Here is a 20,806-nt window from a genome sequence, read left to right as displayed (position 1 = left end):
TGTGTGTGTGTGTGTGTGTGTGTGTGTGACGGGGACCCGGCAGGCCTCCCACAGCAGCACTGGAAACAACCCAGTCAAGTCAAGCAGGGAAAGTGGGTCAGAAAGCAGCAGCAGCTCCACAGAGCGCCACGCCGCTGCACGTCAAACTCCAACGCACAAACTAAACGCCACGTTTTGCATCTCACAGCTGCGTGAGTCACAGCTCCTCTGCTTTATAACGCCCATATTGACCCCGGATCACATATCCCATCAGGGGCTGGAAAATGGGCACTGAGGCCGACTTATTCATGTCATTTCACAGTGATTATTTTTATTATATATACTGTATTTAAAGGCAGTAATTGTGGAAAATAATTGTACTAATACATGTAGTTCTTCAGACAGTACTCATGATATGTAACCTGATCATGTATTCATATTATATTATTTTTTAGTAGGGGGTTGCAAAACCTACCATTATATAAGTCAGATGTTTTATGTAATCTCTCTCTCTCTCTCTCTCTCCCTCTCTCTCTCTCTCTATATATATTGACTGTAAAAATAAAATTGGCAGAAGGGGTTTTGATCTTGGCCCCACAGTCAGTTAAATAGTTGATGAAAGGTGTATTTACTGTCCAACTGCACCTTCATATGCACACACACACACACACACACACACACACACACACGACTCAGACTCAGAATCTGTGCAGCTCACCTTATCATATCTTTATCCCATATTGTATTTTTATCATTTATATACTCCTAACTATTTATATTTATTACATTGTTTATATCTTGTTTTTATAGTTTACAGAAAACACACATACACACACTCATAGATAGATAGATAGATAGATATTGCTTATACATTCACTCTTGAAGCTGCTGGGTTAAAAGCAGTTCTGTGTTCTACCTGAAAAAAAGGGTAAAAAAGTCATTTAGTTAAGTTAGTTCATTAAGTTAAAAGTAGAACTGATTTTTTTGGATTATCAGTGTCACTGGGGTTAAAATGTCTTATTTTACTTTGACAGACTTCTGCATTAAGAAATCAGCTGAAGAAATTGAATTGTTATGAAAAAATGCAGCGATGGAACAGGCACATGATGTCTCTGCTGCTCTTTCACTGCTACAAGAAAAAAAATCAAGTTATTCACATATTTCCAATCAATTAATTGAACATCTCAATATATATAATGTATAAAATTCTTCCTGGTTATGTCTGAATTATCCTCACTGGGAACACGAGGCTCCAGGTGTCCCCTCACCTGCCGGAGAACAGAGAAGTCCTGTGCTAGCCGTTAGCATGATGCTAAAGGTTAGCATGATGTATCTTAATATCTGTATCTGTAAACAGCTATAAATACCTATCAACAGCTATAAATACCTATAAATATCTCTCAGTGAAAATGCTATAACGTATGAATAGCTAATTCTAGCTGATGCCAGCTAAAACAAACTATTTATTAGTTCCTAGCTCGCTAACTGTTAGCAGGCTAGCGCTAACTGAAGTGCTGTGTAGCTCCACGGCTCCGTCAGACTCATACAGCTGGTTTAAGGTTTGTTTTTACTGAATGATGAAAGGTTTTCTATCATAAATTCAAATGTGCACAGGAGCCAAATTTGTAATTTAAAAAGAATAACACCAGCAATTTTAGTGTAATTACATGCTTTTGAAATTATGGTATTTCTCCATTAATTTTTACCCAAAATGTTTATTTTAGTAAAGTAAAATTATTTAGTAAGTAAAATTATGTGTTTTCTACATATTAGGACAGGAAAAATTAAAGGGATGTATTGTTTCTTGGTCTAGGGTTATTTAATGAATCTACTGTATTCTGTATATAAAACTTTTGATCTTTCGGTCTTCTATTGTTGCTATTTGACTTTTTTTTTTTTACTATAATTTCCACAAAGTTTTTTTTTTTTACAATATAAAAATAATTCAATTCATCTGGGAGTAAAAAGTTAAAAAAAAAAAAAAAAAAAAAAAAGTATGTATGTTTTAGCTCTTTTTTTTTTAGAAACTTTTTAAAATTTGAAAATACTGAAGCACAGAATACAGTAATATATATATATATATATATATATATATATGTGTGTGTGTGTGTGTGTGTGTGTGTGTATATATATATGTATGTATGAATGTATTCCTTTTTTTTTTAACAATATAAAGCAAATCCTCCTACATGAATACACACACCTAGAGGAAGTTTTAAGTTTTTTTTTCTTACTTTACTTTTTTTTTTTTTTTTTTTTTAAATTTGTAAGTATTGACACACACAGAATACAATGATGATTTAGTAATATTTCCTTTTTTTTTAACAACATGAAGCAAAACCTCCCACCCACCTGGGTACACAGGGAAAAAAATAAAAGTAACAATAAAACAATGTGTGTTTTTAGATTTCTGCTTCAGAATCAGGCCCTGGCTCACCTGTGGAGCCTCACCTGTGTTCTTCCTGTCACAGTTTGAAGGAGAAACTCAACGTTTTACCATTAAACCTCCACCAGTTTGTTGTTTTCCTGCTGGATCTCCTGCGGCTGTTGTGATCCTTGATCTTCTTCTGGTCCTGTTTCATCTTTTTCTTATTAAATTGTTTTTTAAATCGTGGTGCTGCCTGGCTGTCCACCGGGTGCCGGCTCCCCCAGACGCCGGGGAACCTCGTCTCTCATTATGCTGAGCCGAGTCGAGCCCCCGCTGGCGGCTCTCCGCTGGCCGGACGGTAACGAGGCCACGCTGCTCCTCGTTTGTCCGACATGTGGAGTCCATCCTCCTGCAGGTGCTGCGAGGTCAGAGCTGAAGATCGTGGACGCGCTGCCACGTCCTGTGGAGCTCCTGAAGGCTCCTGAAGGCTCCTGAAGGCTCCTGCACCTCGGATCTTTACATTTTTAAACTTTGCCTCCTGGTCGAGGCTGAAATCAGCTTCCAGGAGCTCGACGTGCAGCCGTGATGTGAGACGGTGTTGAGCAGCGGCATAACGGTTCAATAAACCTGCGGCTTGGTTTGTATCGCGGTTTTTGGGTCACAATTTCAGGTTCGATTCAATTTTTTTTTTTATACGTTTGGAACAAAAAAACTCTACCTTTTCCAGTGTTCTCTCTAATGCATCTTTTTATTGATATTGGGCTCTAAATAAATGTGAACTTGAAGTTTTTCTATTCAGAGATTTGGGATAAAATGGAGCGAAAAGCCACGGCAACGGAGGGAGAAAAGAGAACGCAAAACATATTACGCCGTAACGCAAACTATCAGGAGGCAATGCAAATCCAAGAAAAAAAGGTATCAGATTTAAGTGGTAAATTTATGAGAAGAAAAATCACAAATTTATGGAAAAAAAGCTTGACAAAATAGGAACCACAGGACTTCACTTTGCTGAATCTGGTTCTTGGTTCTTTGGTTCTTTGAAAAAAAAAAAAAAAAAAGAAGTAAAAGAGAATTTTTTTTTTTGAGTTTTCTCCTAAATTTGTGACTTTTTCTTGTAAATGCACCACCTTACTCTCAGAGAATATCCAAGTTTTTTTCCTCATAAATTTACAACTTTAATCTTGGAAATTGGAGTTATTTTCTCCGACTATTACTCGCCCCACCCCGGCGACATTTATTTTTCCTGCAGTGGCTCCAACACGCCGTCACAGCTCAGACTGTTTTACACAAACAGAGCAGCACTGTCAGTGTGTTCATTAATCAGCAGCTCGGTGTGTGTTAGATGGCTCTCAAACAGTGGATGTGTTTGTAACACTGCAACTTGTGGGATGTATTAGGTATTGAATGTTTCATTTTATTTTATTTTTATTTTTTTTGGTTCAGTTTTACGCCCTTCATGGTAGGGGAGCTGTCCGTCTGTGCTCCTCCTCTCTGAAACCATCCTAAAGGAAGATAACACAGAAATTAGGCCGATAATTAGCAATCCATTACTCTCTAATAACCTGTCTGCTCCGCTAAATGAACAGGAGCTGCACGGCGGTGAAGGTTAACACACCGGCAGCACGGAGCACAGCCTCTGCACCTTTCACCAAACTCAAGACTTTTTACCGGCAGTTTGCCTGTTTCAAACCCGTTCGACAAGTGGCATAAATGTAGAAAGTCCATTGTGGTTGTAAATAGATATGTACAGTCAGCAGCCACTTCATCAGGTCCACCTCGCTCACAGCGAGTTGGAGCCCCTTTCACCTTCAGAGCACCTTAATTCTCAGTGGCAGAGAGTCAACAAGGTGCTGGAGACGTTCCTCAGAGATTTTGGTCCATATTAACCCGACAGCATCACACAGCTGCTGCAGATTTATCAGCTGCTCGTCCACGATGCTGATCTGCCGCTCCACCACGTCCCACAGCTGCTCTGCTGGCCTGAGATCTGCTGACTGGAGGCCACACACTGCAAAAACGCAAAATCTTACCAAGATTATTTGTCTTATTTCAAGTCAAAAATGTCTTATTTCTAGTCAAAATATCTCATTACACTTAAAATAAGACATGATCACCTCAGAAGTAAATTGTTTTAAGACAATTTTTGTTTTTAGACAATTTTATGTTCAGGGGCAGTTCGTTAGACAATTCAAGTGAAAATTCACTTGAAACAAGTGAAAATTTGCTTGTTTCATTGGCAAAATTTGCCAGTGGAAAAAGTGAAAATTCACTTGAAATAAGTGAAAATTAGCTAGAAACAAGAAACAAATTTTGCCAATGAAACAAGCAAATTTTCACTTGTTTCAAGCAAATTTTCACTTGAAACAAGAGACAGTTGTCTAAAAACAAGTTACTTCTGAGGTGATCATGTCTTACTTTAAGTGTAATAAGACATTTTTGACTTGAAATAAGACAAATAATCTTGGTAAGATTTTGAGTTTTTTCAGTGCATGAGTCCAGTGAACTCACTGTCATGTTCAAGAAACCATACCATACCATACCATACCATACCATACCATTCCACATTTATATAGCACATTTAAATACAAACAGAGTTGTGCCAAAGTGCTTTACAATAGACTATAAACATAAATCAATCAAAACCATATCTACAACATGCTCAGTGCCACATAAAACATTAAATGCTCAAGATGTAGATGGAAAAGCCAAAGTGTAAAAATGAGCCTTGAGGCGTGTTTTAAACACCTGAAGGGGAGGGGCTTGTCTTCTGTTCAGGGGCAGCTCGTTCTGGAGCCTGGGGGCTGCCACAGCGAAGGCCCGGCTGCCTCTGAGCTTCAGTCTGCTTCTGGGCACGGACAGGAGATCTGAGTGTCCTTGAAGGAACATAGGGCTCCAGCAGGTCCGACAGGTATACGGGTGCCAGTTTGAGGTGGTCAGAGCTTTGGAACATGGTGAGTTCTCCTGCTGGAGGAACCCAGCAGAAGATGGACCACTGTGGTCCTGAAGAGGTGGACGTGGTCGGCAGCAGCAGGATGGATCCAGGCCGTCATGCTGCCGACGCCAAATTCTGACCCGACCGCCCGAACGTCTCAGCAGAAATCCAGACTCATCAGACCAGGAGACGTGTTTCCACTCTGCTTCAAGGTTCCTCGGGTTCTGCCTTCAGAGATGTTCTCCTGCAGACCTCGGCTGGAACGAGAGGTTCTTTGAGTTCCTGTTGCCGTTCCATCAGCTCCACCCAGCCTGGCCGTTCTCCTGCGACCTCTGGCATCAACAAGGGGTTTGGAACCAATAACTTGTCTCTCGCTGGACGTTTTCTCGTTTCCAAACCGCTCTCTGGAAACCCCAGAGACGGCTGTGTGTGAAAATCCCAGCAGATCAGCAGTTTGTGAAACACTCAGAGCAGCAGTCACGCCACGTTCAGAGTCACTTACATCCCCTTTTCCTCCCCGTTCTGATGCTCAGTTTGAACTCCAGCATGTCGTCTTGACCGCGTCTACAGGCCTGAAGGCGCTGAGCTGCTGCCCTGTGATTGGCTGATTAGATATTTGTGTTAACGAGTAGTTGAACAGGTGTACCGAATAAAGCGGCTATATCGTCTAATAAGAGAGTGAATCCTTATTATTGTTGATGTCTTCCTCTTTTTTTTTTTTTTAAATCTAAATTTCTGCAGCCTGCACTCGGTCACAGGTCATTGGATGCACATTAACTGTTTGTCCTCTGTATTTTTTAAAAACACAGATGCAAACGTCCCCTGAGATATTGTTGTTATTTCCTCGCTAGCAGGGTGATGATTGCTGACAGCCTCAACAACAACAACAACAACAACAACAACAACATGTGGCGGTGAGTTGGAGCTTCATGCTGTCAGTAATCTCTCAGATGGTGAAGAAACGATTCACTCGTCTTAATTTTGATGTCAGGAAAAAACAGTGCTTCTTTCTTTCCTTCCTTCCTTCCTTCCTTCCTTCCTTCCTTCCTCCCTTCCTTCCATGCCTGTAATATCATCACACACTCACGCTCTCCCACTGGAGGACCCAGGCTTTATTCCAGGACTGAGGCGTGATCTCAGGTGTGAGCTGCAGGAACTCTCTCACACTTTTCTTATGGTGTTTAAAGGTTTTAACTTTGTGGTTTGAGGTTTGTCTTCACGCTGCACGACGGTAAAAAAAAAAACCAGCTGTTATTTACGGGTTTGGGACCTCGGAGGAGGACGGATGTTTGTGTCGACAGGCGGGCTGCAGTGTTTCATCAGCCGCTCACGCTCCTCCACCAGCAGACATGTGAAGCTCCTCCGCTGGAACTCATCAGAAAATAAGAGCACACTGCCCTCTGCTGGCCGGCGCTCCCTATGAGACTCTGTATCTTTTATTGTTCCACATAAAATTGGGGGTTTATTAATTTGCTCCAAAGCAGTTAATAAGGAAAGGAGGATAATCAGAGATTTTCTGATTTACACTGAGCGTTTAATTCGAGGGCGCTCAAGGAGAAACCGCTTCTCTAAGATTTCACTTCAAAGGTTATTTATGGGAAACAAAATAAAATGTGTAGAAGGGAAATAAGAATTCACAGACTTTACTTTCCACCGCTGGGAGCAGCAGCTCTCCCATCGCTCCAGCCCGTCATGCAGCACGGGGCTCTGACTGTCTGCTTTATCCTTGGTTCTGTTTTTTAAAGTGAGATGCAGCGTTCCTGTTGTGTCTCCTTTCACAGAGTTTAATTCTTGCCGCATTAACCTGCAGGAAGTATTTTAATGTTGTAGCTCCACGTCCTGCTGGCTGGTTTCCTGGACTGTACTGGGACTGTAACTGAATAAATGCACTGAGACACCTTCCTGTTTGCTCCTGTGGTATTTCAAAGTCACATCCATCAAACCTGCGACCTGGAAACAGGCAGTGACGTGCACTGACAGCTGTCAGCCTGTGGGAGGCGCTGCATCCTCGTCTATCAGTAGCAGAGTGTTTCTGAGAGGCTGCTGGGAGTCACACCAGAAGCGTCATCACAAATGAGAATCGTGTGTGTGTGTGTGTGTGTGTGTGTGTGTGTGTGTGTGTGTGTGTGTGTGTGTGTGTGTGTGTGTGTGTCCAGGTGAGAGCAGGTAAGACTTTGGAGCAGCGTGTGTAAACAGGGTCGTGTGGTTTCAGGTGGAAACATAACAAACCACCTGAACACTTGATTTCTGACTTTTTGAAGCCACAGGTTCTTTTTTTTTTTTTTTTTTTTTTTGCTCTTTCCTCTCTGTTAGGCCTGGGAGCTTCAGCAAAGAATCAACTAGTGTGCATAAAGACATGGTTTTCATGTGTCATCAGTGACGTTCCTCTGCAGGTTTATTATCAGGTACGTTACAGTTCACAGCGGCGGTGCCAGCATCAGGTGTGCATGTGGGAGTCCCAGCTGCGCGTGTAATAATATCTAGATATGTTTTTTGTTACAGACTAAGGCTAGGGCACGATATGGACAGAATTTCATCCCTCCATATTTATGTCAAATATCTCGATAGTGATACGATATGCGATATGACTGTGGGTTCACACTTATTTGAATTTTTAAGAGTAACAACAGGGAAAATTGAGCATTCCTCAAAAAACTAAAAATCAGCACAATGACACCAACTGGACAAAGAAAAACGCAGGGACTTCACAAAATATTTTATCGATCAGAACAGACCGATCAGTGTCTCAGGCTGAGCTCTAACTCTAGATTTGAAATCTTCCACATCGTTTCTTTTTGAGATATTGATATGGTGTTGATATGGTGTTTGGCCCGTCAGCGCCTCAGAGGCTCCCGGGTGTTGGATCTCTGTTCCTCCTGCAGGGAACATGCAGAGCTGGAGGCCTGGAGAGACACGGAGCAGGATCCTGATGCTGCTGCTGACACGTTTTTCCTTCCAGTCTGAGCCTCTTTCTTCTCGAGCAAAGTTCTGCAGAGGAACTAGAAAGTCCACCCATCGGATAAAAGTACAAGATTTCCCTCTGAGATGTAGAAAGTCTCTCAGAACCGGACTGTGCTGTGACTGTAACTGGATAAATGCACTGAGACACTTTATCTGCTTCCACATTATTCACGCTGAGGTGTGGCCAAACGCGATGTCAGAAATGTTGATTAGACTTTGCAAAATTGTCAAAAGTTGAAATTCCTGATGAATGGAAATATAAGCAAAGGTTGTTCTAGTAGTGCACTGCATTTAATGTTTTTGCGTGGAAAAGCTTCATCAGATAAATGTGGTGCAGGAAAAAGGACGAGATTTCCCTCTGAAAAGTAGAAAGTTTGACTGAACTGAAATTTTCAAGTTACAGAAACTCAGAACTGGACTGTGCTATTACTGTATTGGGAAAAATGTTCCTGCCACTGAGTCACCTTCCTGTTTGCTCCTGTGGTATTTTAAGATCTCATCCATCAAACCTGCGACCTGTAAACAGGCAGCGACGTGCACTGACAGCTTTCAGCCTGTGGGGGGCGCTGCATCCTTATCAAGAGGCAGCAGAGTGTTTCTGAGAGGCTGCAGGGAGTCGGACCTGAAGCTTCATCACAGGTACAAAAATCAAAAATCAATAAAACAAAATACAACAACATAATATAAACGTTATATATCAGTTTCCAAGAGACAGAGCCTTGCAGTGCTGAGAGAAGCCAGAGACACTAAACACCACACAGCAGCATTTACTGTTCTCTTCCTCTTTATTTCTTTTCTTTTTTCTTTTTTTTTTTTTTTTTGAACAGACTGGAAATGCTCCATCACCAATCTCAAAGATGTTTTTTTTTCTTTTCTAGAACATCTTAAACCATAATGTTGTGGTTTAGCTCCCAAATCAATTTCCCTTTCTCTAAAAAGAATGAGTCCTGTCTTGAACCTGGTTAATGTTTTGGTGCGGTGACGTCAGACGAGGTTCAGCAGCAGATTAGATTAGATTCAACTTTACTGCCATTGCACAAAGTACAAGTAAGGTATTAATTCATTTATTATTTATTCATCCTGCCTGAGTTCTTTTCAGCACTGCAAATGCACTGTTTATTTTTAGTTTTATTATTATTATTATTATTATTATTATTATTATCAGGAAATGTGAGCCAAGGCAGCGTAATTTCATTCATGTGCACCGTCTCTGTGTGTGCATGAATGACGATAAAGTCTTATTCTACTCTATTCTATTCTAAGTACTAAGACAACGAAATGCAGTTTAGCATCTAACCACAAGTGCAAAAAAAAACCAAAAAAAAAAACCAAAAACAAACAAAAAAACTAAAAAAACAAAGTGCAATGCAGCAAAAATAAATATATGTATATTATCTATAGTAGAGTATTTACAGTGTGAATATGAACAGTAAGCAGAGCACGGTACGGTCTCTGGAGTCTGGTGACATAGTGATAATAAGTAGTATATATAATAAATACAGTATATACACAAATGAATAGTATATGCAAGTATGAATAGCATATATCCATATAAACTCATGCATATATACAGATGTGGATATGAAATATTATATACAGGTATGATATAGCTCTCCTGTAATCTCACAGTCAGAGGCTCCTGCTGTCATCTGGAGCTCATCACCAGTTTACACTTCACTGAGGCGAGGTCGACCAGTATGGATGTTTCAGTGACCAGTATGAGGATTGCAGATGTGTAACGCAGATATCACGTTGCTGCATTTCATCTGATCAGATACAACAATTTAATAATGATAATAACAAACGATACACAAAACGGCTGAACTTGAATGAACATTTATTTAACACTGATGTTAGTGTCTGCTGCGTCTGTCTGCTTCAGTAGCACTTATGTTTAATAAAGAAATGTATCAACTAAATAAATGTCTAAAAAAAAAACTTAAATGAATGAAAAATAATCTAACTTGACATGTGGCCGGAGAAAAAACCTACATTTATTTGTTTATTTTTTGCAGTTTTTGTAAAATTAAAAAAGAGAATTCATAAACGCTGCAATGCTCCTTTTCCTGCTTTGCTGCTGTTGCTTCATGTTGCCATGGAAACTCAGCTCTTGACTCTCCTTGTTGATTGTAAGTGACTCTTTTTATTTTATTTCCCGCCAACTCAGAGTTTCATTAAAGTCTCCATGAAATGATGTCACATGACCTCCACTTCCTGTAACACAGAGCGTCTTAAACAGACGCTGCGTTCCAAATCGCATACTTCTACTTTTTACTTTTAGTATGTACTGCAGCTGCCCTTACAAAGTATGTAGTGTAGTATGCAGTATGCATGTGTATGCATACTATTGGGACACACTACATACATCATCCCTGACCTCCGACCCTCTCGCTCACTTCTGCCGCTGACAGGGTGTAGTAGAACATCCTGGTACTCTTGGCATACTGCATCTGACAAACTATGTATTGGGACATACTCATTCTTTTTCTTGCATACTAAATAGTATGGTAGTATGGGTATTGGAACGCAGGGGCAGACATCATCATCCTGCATCAGTGGCTGAAAATTAAAATTTCAACCAATAAAACTTTCACAAATCTGTAAACATCCTCTCTCATCCACCTGTCCCTTCAAAATAAAAGTCTGTTTCTCTTCCAAACTGAGATCCTGTTGGTTTGCGCTTGTGAAGGATCCTTCCCTGCACCGTGTCCCGCCTACACTTCCTGTTTCAACAGGAAATACATCAAATCAACAAACTAACCCTGCGTTCCAGTACCCATACTACCATACTATTTAGTAGGCAAAAAAAAGAATGAGTATGTCCCAATACATAGTGTGTCAGATGCAGTATGGCAAGAGTACCAGGATGTTCTACAGCATCCGGTAAGATTTCGCAGTATGCATGTCAGCATGCTGCTCTGGCCATTCTGACCCACAATCCTTTGCGCAGCGGACGTTACATCACACTGACTGAGCTGCGTGTACAGGCCACGCCCACATACGGACAACAACAAAACACACGTGGCGCTACGGACGGCGGCGGCAGTGAGCAAGAGGGTCGGAGGTCAGGGATGACGTATGTAGTGTGTCCCAATAGTATGCATACACATGCATACTGCATACCACACTGCATACTTTGTAAGGGCAGCTGCAGTACATACTAAAAGTAAAAAGTGGAAGTATGTGATTTGGAACGCAGGGACAGAGTCCGGTTCATGGGCTCTTTAAGTAACTTGCCTCTGCAGTAATTATTTTTGAACTCAGATGTTGCTTGGTGTGTTTCCTGGCATGTAAAGCTGGACGGTGATCCTGAAGATGTTGCAGTAAATTTGAAACGCTGGACCTGTGAATTTTTTTCCGGCAGGTTTGGCAGATGTGATACGACCTCCTGCTGGTTCTCGGTGTGTCTGAAATCCTCCCACTGACGACCTCAGGTGAGTTTTTGGATGTGAAGCCTCAGTGCCTGGTCTCTCTGCCGGTGCTCAGCTCACCTGTCCTGTCCTGCAGGTGTTTGTTTCAGCCTTTCACACCTGATCCCTTTAACCCTGTAAAGCCTATGAAGCCTGAACCATCAAATAATAGTGTAGTGAAGGTTCAGTAGTGTTTATTGAACCTTCTGACAAATTCATTTAAAAAAAAAACATTAAATAAGACTTATGTGTGAGTTTTGTTTTGTATCATATTGGAATTTGTTGCAATTAATTGTGTTTTTTTAAACAAACAAAAATATACTGAACACAACGTTTTTAAACCCCTCAAGTAATATCAAATGTAAGACATTTTTTTTCCATATTGCATGACAGTGTCACTCATAATCTGCGCCTCTACATCACATCACTGACTGGCAGCTGAAAGGCCTCTGGAGCTGCAGCGCACAGATGGTCCACCAGGGGGCAGCAGACCTGGATCACATTAAACACGTCGTTTTTTCAGGAAGAAAAATTTTCATCACACTGGTGGTGTCGAGGTCTCAGATCTGATTCCCCTGGCGTTACAGGGTTAAGGGCTTCATGCTTCATGCTGGGCCTTAAATGGATCAGGTGTGCAAGAGCAGAGCCGCAACCAAAACCTGCAGGAGTGCAGCTCAGCTCCTGTCAGAGTCAGAGGTCACGACTGCACGGCTGCTGCACCAGCCGACCGCACCGCCTGCCGTCTGCAGGTCTGGCCAGCAGAGGTCACTGTGCAGCCACTGTTCACAGAAAATAACGTACCGTAATGTTTTTTTTGTTTTTTTGTTTTTTTGGAGCATTTCAAACCTGTGACATTTTCAGTGGCAGTTAATAGTGAACTGAGTTTTGAATCTTCCTCTGGTGCGTTAACATGCACACCTGCTAAAGAGCATAACCACTGCTAACTGTAAAATGCCCAGCTAGCTAGAGTAGTCTGGAAGTTTACAAGGAAGAAAACCAAGAAAAACACTAAAGTTTTGCACCTGTATCATCTCAAGGAAACTGCATCAGGTCAGCTGGATGTAGTTACATGCCTAGAAGACGTTTTGTCCCTGATCCAAGTGGCTTCATCATCATATCTGGATAAGAGGCGAAACGTCTTCTAGACATAAAACGAAGTCCAGTTCACCTGATTCAGTTTCCTTGAGATGCCTCTGACCTGGACGAAGGACAACATGCACAGACATGTTTTTGCACCTGCAGGATTAAAGCAGCATTTCTGGGTGCTGCTGTCCAGAAACAGCTGACTGCAAGCATCGGTCCGTTCTTCATTTTGTCCCTTATACCCATCATGCCTTGTGTTCTGAGTTAGGGCTGGGTGATATATCGGTATCATCGCCTCATTAGACTCTTCTAGCTGTTGTATTACTTGTCTCTCCCTGCCTGGTGATCATATTCAGGAAGATATGGAGGTATTTGTCAAAGATATTGTGGTATTTGATATTTGTCCATATCGCCCAGCCCTATTTTGGACCTTAAAAGAGGAAAGGAAGAATCAAAGAAGCAGAGAAGCAGAGAAAGCAGCAAGTGTACAGGAAAGAAAAATCCAATCCAGGTTTAAGTCCATACATTTTTTTATTTGCTGATAATGTAGAAGAGCCGACACAGTGATGGTTTTATTATGGGAAACATCAGTAGAGATGCTCCTCAGCAAGCTGCTCCAGATCAGATACATTCTGGTTTTTTAAAACTCATTTTGAAAACACAAATATTCACTTTGAAGAAGTCAAACGTGATACCAGCCTCTACAAAATGACTGCCGTTAATAAAAGTAAAACTTACTTGAAGCTATTATTGAAATTCTCTCGCTCAGCATTACTACATTTTGATATTTTCTCCTCTTTAATTCATGTATTTTCTGAAATATAAAGCAGTGAACACCAGGCAACGACGTTTGTTTTTCTCTTGGAACTGACGAACAGATGTAGAGTTTTTAAAGAAAGGATTCTGTTTTTTCTCGCTTTTGTAGCCCTTGTCTTTTTTTTTTTTCCAGTGGTACTTCAGATATGTTAAAGGGTTAAAAACATTGTCGCTGCTATCAGATAAAATCCACACAACTCCAGATTCAGACTCTTATCAAGGACCAACAAATCTGCCGGATTTGATTGATTTTTGTCCAATTTCCTTTTTAGGAAAATTGTCGACACTAGATAATATTTACTCTGCAAAGAATAACAGGTCAGCTCATCCAGTCTCACTAATTCAAATCTTATTTTTCTTATAATAAAGTAAAGAGTCTGTAAGTGTGATGGGATAATCCCACTTGTTTCTGATGCTAATGAACTTGTTTCCTGAATTTTTGTCATTCCCACCGGCCTGATCTGTTTTGTTTCAGCACTGAAGTGAAACGTGGGATTATGTTGTCTAAGATTTTTGTTCTGTTGTGCCAATTGACACGGGATTAAAAAAGCACATTCATGCTCCCGAAAGGATGAACCCTGCCAACCGTGGTGACCTCATGACCTTTCCTCTGGCATCACCATCAGACAAAATGTCAACAATGCACACGAGATACCATTCATGCTCCACAGAGGAGGATTCCTCCTGATTTTTCTGCCTCACAAGCGTTGCTCTTGCGCCTCCCTCAGGCCAGACTTCTGACTTGTGTTCTCACGCCCCCCTGAGGAGGAACACTGTCAGTTTCTGTGGCGTCATCAGTTTTCCTCCAGGGCCAAAACGTCAGCTGTGATATTTGGTGAGCACTTTGACGCTCCCCAGAGGAGGAACCCTGTCCACTTCAGTGACCTCATGATCTTTCCTCTAGCATCGCAATCAAAGCAAAATGTCAGATTTGCACACAAGAAATCACTGATGCCCCTTTTCCACCAAAAAGCACCTGGTGCTGGTTCGGAGCTGGTGCTAGAGCCGGTGCTTAACTGGTTCCAACCAAGAACCGGTTTGCTGTTCCATCGGCCAACAGCCAAGCGGAGCCAAGTCAGAGCCACGTCATGACGTCAGCGTGAAACGTGATCACGTGGGAGTGGTTGTGCGAGACGCTCGCTCGGAATCACAACAAACATGGACTACCTCATCGTAGCGATGCAAATACTGTTCGTGTCTTTACAAGCCTACATTGCGATCCAGAGGCGAAAAACACAATTATCGCTGGCCAACTGTCGTATTCGTGGTCGGAACGAATGACGACTATGTTTAGCTATACGTTTATAGCGTTCACTGTTCCCGTTTGGGTCTGTAACCCCGCCCACCAATGACATGGTGGGTCGCGTCATCAGTTCTTTCTCTGGCTCCTGTTTAGCCCCTGCTCGCCATTGGTGCTTACCTGGAACCAATTTGGAACCAGTTTGGTCGGTGCTTGGGCGGTGGGAAAACAAAGAACCGGTGCTAAGTCAGGCACTGGCTCCAAACCACCCTGGAACCTCTTTGATGGAAAAGGGGCATCAGTCTGCTGAGTGTGCTGCCACAGGATTTGATGGGCACACTCCTACTCTCCACAGGAGGATCCCTCTTTGTTTCGAGGATCGCATCACCTTTCAAATTTGATATCTCAAAATCTATTGGGGAGATTGCCATGAAATTTGGTGAGCACGCTCATGACCCCCCAGCGGATGAACCCTCTTAACCTCGGTGTCACCATCAGCTTCGTTCTAGCGCCACCCTCAGGCCAAAACGCACAAACGCTTGGATCCCCCCCGACTTGCAGCAGCTCCTCGCTTTGGTCCCGTGGTTTAAGCAAAACAAGATTTTAAAGAAACTGAAGAATTAATTTGACTTGATAAACTTATGACTTGATAAAATGGAGATGTTAAATGATGCTAAAAAAAAAAACAAAAATCAAAAACACTGCCTGTGATAATGCACTTTAAACTAAAGTTTTGCACCTTGCAGGTTATATCGTCCTGCCACTGTGACACTGCTGCACTTTTCTGTACTTTTTATGAGAGATTTAGCGTATTGATGTTTTTAGCCTGTCTTAGCTGTTTTTCTTTTTTTTTTTTTTTTTTTTTTTACCTAGATTTAACTTATTTTTAATCCTGAGACCTGAGTATTGTATCTCACTCACATGTCTTGACATGATGACTAACAGATAAAGCTCCTTGATCCTTGATCCTTGATGTTTTGCAGTTTAGGTTATGAAGGTGGAGAGTAAAAACAGTGAAAGCTACAACCTTTATAGTCATTTTCTTCTTTTTTTCCTCTAACCACTGGCCTCAGCATTAACAAATGAAACGTCCAGCAGCCATTCCTCATGCTGTTGGTTTCCACCTGAAAACCCCTCAGGCTCCCGTTGGTGTCTGTGGACCCACTTTGACCTTGGAGCTCATGCAGCCCTTGAAAATCCACTTTCCAATTTCAAAACTGCCATCGTGTCTTTCTTACTTTCCTGTTATGTGTGATCTTTTGGAGCTGTGAGGCTTTTAACCGGATAGCAGCGACCAAGTCCACAATGTGCAGAGAAAGCATAGAATTTTTTTTTTCTCAAGATGCCTTGTTCTTTGTACCATGCTGTTTTTTTTTTTTGTTTTTTTTTTTCTTTCATCAAAACATCAAAAGCTGAACATCACTTTAGATCTACGCAGGCCTGAGCTGTTTGTCCTATTTTCTACAAGTCATAATGCGTCATTCTCATTTTTTGGCAATGAAATCTCACCGTAGTGCTGACGAACCAGATGCTGTTTTTTTTTTCTCATGAATGATTTTTTTTTTTTTTTTTTTCTGGGCTCGACGCTTTCCTGAGATTCAACATGGACGTTCTGCTCAGCATTTTTTTTTTTTTTTTTTTTTTGTCAATTGATTTACTCCAGAGCGGCGGCCGGGTTTTGACTGACAGCTCCGCTCAGGTTAAAGGGCATTCACCCAAAAAAAAGACACCGTCCAGTCTGCAGTTCCACCATAAACACGTCTGAATGCCCTTTTTCCTCACAGCTGAAACAGGGAAAATGGGTTGTGGAGGAGGTGTGGTGTGTGTGTGTGGTGTGTGTGTGTGTGCAGATTGAATGACCAGTGTGCATCCGACCGTGGTGAGAGGATAATGGGAAAGCAAAGAGCATCATTACCTCTCTCCATGCTGCCTTGCACCTCGCGCCTGCCCTGACTCCCGGCAAAAGGTGGACTGGAGGCTGTCAGCCAGCCGCTCTGGATCTGGACTAAATGATGAATTAAACGCCAAAAAAAAAAAAAGTCTTTAACCTCCGGCTCAGTTTCTTGGTTTTCCTGACTAAGCTCTAAGCAGCATTTTGAAGCCGGTCACTGACAGCATGCGTGGTTTTAGCCTCAGAGAATGATTGCTGACTGCTGTTTAATCTCACAACGGCAAAAAACAGCGTCTCCAGCCGCGTTTTTTCCTTTTCAGCTGAAGTTACGACGCAGAGCTGCGAGTTGACTTCTTTTTGTCGTGCTCAAACCTTTGGTACAGAAAAAGCCTTGGTGGCAGTTTATAAAGGATTTTCAGCGATTCATGCTCAGTCTTTGCGGTTTTGCACATTTCCTGCTTATCTCTTCCCCCCCCTCGGCGGCTCGGCTGTAAAAGTGTGAATCCGCGAACCGCATTTTCCAACACTTGGTAATTACCTTCCCTGCCTGTTCGTGCTGTGGAGAGGGGACTGATGGGAGACGGTGATAAGCTTGTCAAAGTCATTACCCTCCTCCTCCTCCTCCTGTCCCTGCCCCCAACCCTCCGCTCCCCACAAAAGGCAGAAAGGCAGAAAGCCTGGGCTGAAGCCTCCCGTGTGGAGCGGGTCGGGCCGCTAGACGTAGTCCTGCAGGCTGTAGCCGGCCTTGATGTCTTTGGGAGGGAGTTTGGAGGGAGAGTAGTACTTCTGCTGCTCGTGCTGAGGTTTGTCCTGCGGAGCTTCCTCCGGCTCCACGTCGTCCGTCTGCAGCTGCACCGTTTTGTTCTGGCTGCTTTTGGGCGGCTCGCGGTTCGCCGCCGCCGCCGCCGCCGCCTCCTGCTGCCGCTGCTGCTCCTCGCGCCGCCGCTGCTCTCGCTCCAGCTGCTGGCGCTGCAGCTGATCCCGGTACAGCTTCTCCTGACGCAGCTGCTGCTGCACCAGTTTGTCGGGGTCGGTGGAGGAAGAGAAGTCCGGCTGCCCCGATCTCTTCCCGGGACACGACAGACAGAAGATGAAGCCCCCGGCCAGGAGGAAGCCGGCGGAGATGAAGGTGACGTACACGGCTCCTCCGGGCTCGAACTTGCTGCTCTCCGGCACGTTGGCGTCCAGGAAGCTGGTGATGACTTCGTTGGTGAACCAGGACGCGGGGACGAGGCAGAGGACGCTGGCCAGGATGAAGCAGCCTCCGGCGGCGATGGCCGTGTGACCTTTGGCCCGGTGGCTGCCCCCCCAGCGGGTGCACTTGAGCCCCAGCGAGGCGAGGCAGAGCCCCAGCGACGCCGTCATGCAGGACAGCACCATGGTGGTGCGCGCCGTCTGCAGGTAGGCGGGCAGCGACAGCACCGAGTACTTCAGCGTGCAGCTGAAGACGCCGGTGCTGTACCAGGTGCAGTCCATCCACAGCCCCTGCATCTGCGACATGGCCGTCATGATGTTGGTGCCCACGTCGGCGCTCACCTTCCAGTTGGGCAGCAGCGTGGCCACCGTGGCGCCGAGGACGCCCAGCAGCGCCAGGGCGAACGCCAGGATCTGCACGGCGGAGGACAGCATGGTCCGGTAACCCCGTTCTCCCTCGGTGCCGCGGTTCCCTCGGCTCGCCGTGGCCCCCGGATGGCTGCCGGCTCTCGTCCCAGCAGTGGCGGTGGCGGCGGCGGCGGCGGCACCTATCTGGCCGGCGCAGGTCCTGACAGCAGATAATTCCTCAGTGCAGGCTCCAGTGGGCTGCAATAAAAAGCGAAATGGGAATTGAAGTGAGTGAGCGAGCGTGACGAACACACAGCTGAGGCGCGGGGACGGGGACCTGAGAGGGAATGCGCTTTTCTCTCTCTCTCTTTTTTTTTTTAATCTTTTTTTTTTTTTTTTTTTTTTGAAGGCGAGTGTGTGTGAGCGCTCGCTCGCTGATTGCCCGCATTAGTTACTCTGCATTCCAGCTGATGTGCTGATCACTGACACTCAATTATGTCCCTTTAAAGCTGCAGCGCCGCCCGGCTCAGCCTCAGAGGCTTTTCCACTTCAGCCGGCGACAGACAAAACGTTTCTCCAGGGAAAAAACTGGGAAAGAGTTCTGAGGCGTCTCAGTGGATTTGGTGAATCTCCTGCTAGTTAAACCGTGTTTAATGTGACGCACATCAAAAGCACATTTGGAGTAAATTGTGTGTTGGAAGTGGCTCTCACCTGGGTGGTGTGCCGGAGCGTCGGAGCGTCAGCCTGCTGAAGTGATTCCTGAGGACAGAGGAGCAGCAGAGTGAACCAAAACACAGGGCGCGGGGGTTAACAGCTCCAACTGCGCCTCTTCCCACCGTCTCCTTGGCAACTGTACATACAATTTCATCCCTTTCAGCGTCCTGGAGGAGATGCACCAGGCGAGCTGCCTCTGAGCTGCCCGGTGCCGTTTGGTGAACCAACCGGTTCCTTTCTAACCTGAAGGTCATCGGCAAAAGAGCCGCAGAGCGCCGTTCCTCTCAAACGGCGAGGAACGCTGTGGCCGACGCCGCGCCACGGAAACGACACCCTTCACCGCCTTTAACTGCGGGGAAGCAGCTGTTTACCTGGAAACATGTTTTGTAATTGATTTTTTTTTTTGATGACAAACCATTTAAGTGTTTGGCTTCGGTGGTCGGCTCTGAGTTACACAGCAAATAAACGATAAAGACGAAGCGAAGGGCTTCGCTTTGAAAAATGAGATAAATACCATTTGAAAATGTGACGTCTGCGCTTAAAAATGATGTGGATATGAAAATAAAGCTCGCCTGTGAATATCGTCGATCCTATCTGTTTGGCGCCCGTCACTTAGAAAACAGCCGCGTTTTCGACGCCTGATGGAATCACAGTGAATGTCAGGTGTTCATTTGTTCCTGGAAATGTGTAAATAGTGTTTATTGTGCTGAAGCCCTTCAGTGGCTCTTTGTTGGGCTGCAGGCTGACAGGAGTCGTCCTTCATGTGAAGTGCCGCTCGCTGCAACGCGCTGATAAGCGTCCGAACACGCCCCCCCCGGCCCCCCCGCCCCCCCGGCCCAGGCTGAGCCCAGCAGCCCGTCATTACCGTAATCCTCTGTCTATATAACCTGAGAGGAAGAGCGGCTTATCTTCCTCAGACCTGCACACACACACACACACACACACACACACACACGAGCAATTACCCCCCGACCGCAAAACACAAAACAGCCATTTTCTGCCTTCCTTTTCCTTCCCAGGCGTTCCTCAGCCTCGCCCTGCGCCTCCCGCTGGGAACACAGACGGGACGGATCGTTTCAAACGTCGACGTGTCGGCCGCAAATTAACGCCGCCCCCTCGCCGTAATTACCCCGACGACGAAAGACCCTAAACGTGTGAAATGTGTTGCCGTCGGAAAGCGTCTCTTTGGCGTCGGAGAGCGAGGCCTTCTGAGCCGAACCCCCTCAGTCTCAGGGGGTTTGATTTTTCTGCGTCAGGCTTGGATTGTTGTGCCTTTTTATTTTATTATTATTTTGCATTGATAAAAAAAAGTCATCAGCATGAAGTGGAAGTGATTTTTAATCTTATTTAGAGAAACATCAGGTTAGACAGTTGGTACCCAGTCATTTTGTCAGCGACATCTTTAACCCAAACTGACCTCTGGTGTGTGTGTGTGTGTGTGTGTGTTGTCCAGTGTTGTGATTTCTTAAAAATGTACAGACTGATTTGAATAAAAGTTTGGGAACACATCAGACTTGATCAGATATTTTTGCCAGTATTATTATTATTATTATTATTTTAGCCATAAGTGCTAAAGCTAAACTGACCTCTAGTGTAGTGTGTGTGTGTGTGTGTGTGTGTGTGTGTGTGTGTGTGTGTGTGTGTGTGTGTCACTTCCACAGTAAAACACAAAGCAGCAGCAGCAAACAGGACGATGTCGATACGAAATTCAACGAGTCCCGGCTTTTCTTCTAACTCTGATTATGTGTAAAAAAAAAAAAAAAAAAAAAAAAAAAACGGCGCAAAGAAGTTACGATGTGCAAGATCCCTGCACACACGACCTGCCGGATCTACTTTCCAATTCAAATAATAATAATAATAATAATAAAAA

At 44.0% G+C, this 20,806-nt stretch overlaps 1 protein-coding gene across 1 annotated transcript; it reads right to left on the bottom strand.

Annotated features, from left to right (window-relative positions):
• Window positions 1-17,394: 17,394 nt before the first annotated feature.
• Window positions 17,395-18,309, bottom strand: cldn20 (claudin 20). Its single transcript, XM_030047523.1, has 2 exons — window positions 17,587-18,309; window positions 17,395-17,508 (listed from the first exon to the last, which is right to left on the bottom strand). The coding sequence occupies exons 1-2, from the start codon at window positions 18,307-18,309 to the stop codon at window positions 17,395-17,397; spliced, it is 837 nt and encodes a 278-aa protein (XP_029903383.1).
• Between the last annotated feature and the right edge of the window lie 2,497 nt (window positions 18,310-20,806).

Source organism: Myripristis murdjan, chromosome 24 (assembly GCF_902150065.1).
Source record: "Myripristis murdjan chromosome 24, fMyrMur1.1, whole genome shotgun sequence".
In the NCBI taxonomy this organism is placed as follows: Eukaryota; Metazoa; Chordata; class Actinopteri; order Holocentriformes; family Holocentridae; genus Myripristis; species Myripristis murdjan.
The sequence above is the reverse complement of the archived record's forward strand: the minus strand, read 5'-3'. Positions and strand labels throughout refer to the sequence as shown.

Bases quoted from the DNA above. Each gene is read 5' to 3' on its own strand.
- cldn20 (XM_030047523.1), bottom strand. From the start codon at position 18,309: ATGCTGTCCTCCGCCGTGCAGATCCTGGCGTTCGCCCTGGCGCTGCTG. The intron at 17,509-17,586 runs GCGGCGGCGGCG...GACGACGTGGAG, and splicing joins AGCGGCAGCAGGAGGCGGCG to CCGGAGGAAGCTCCGCAGGA.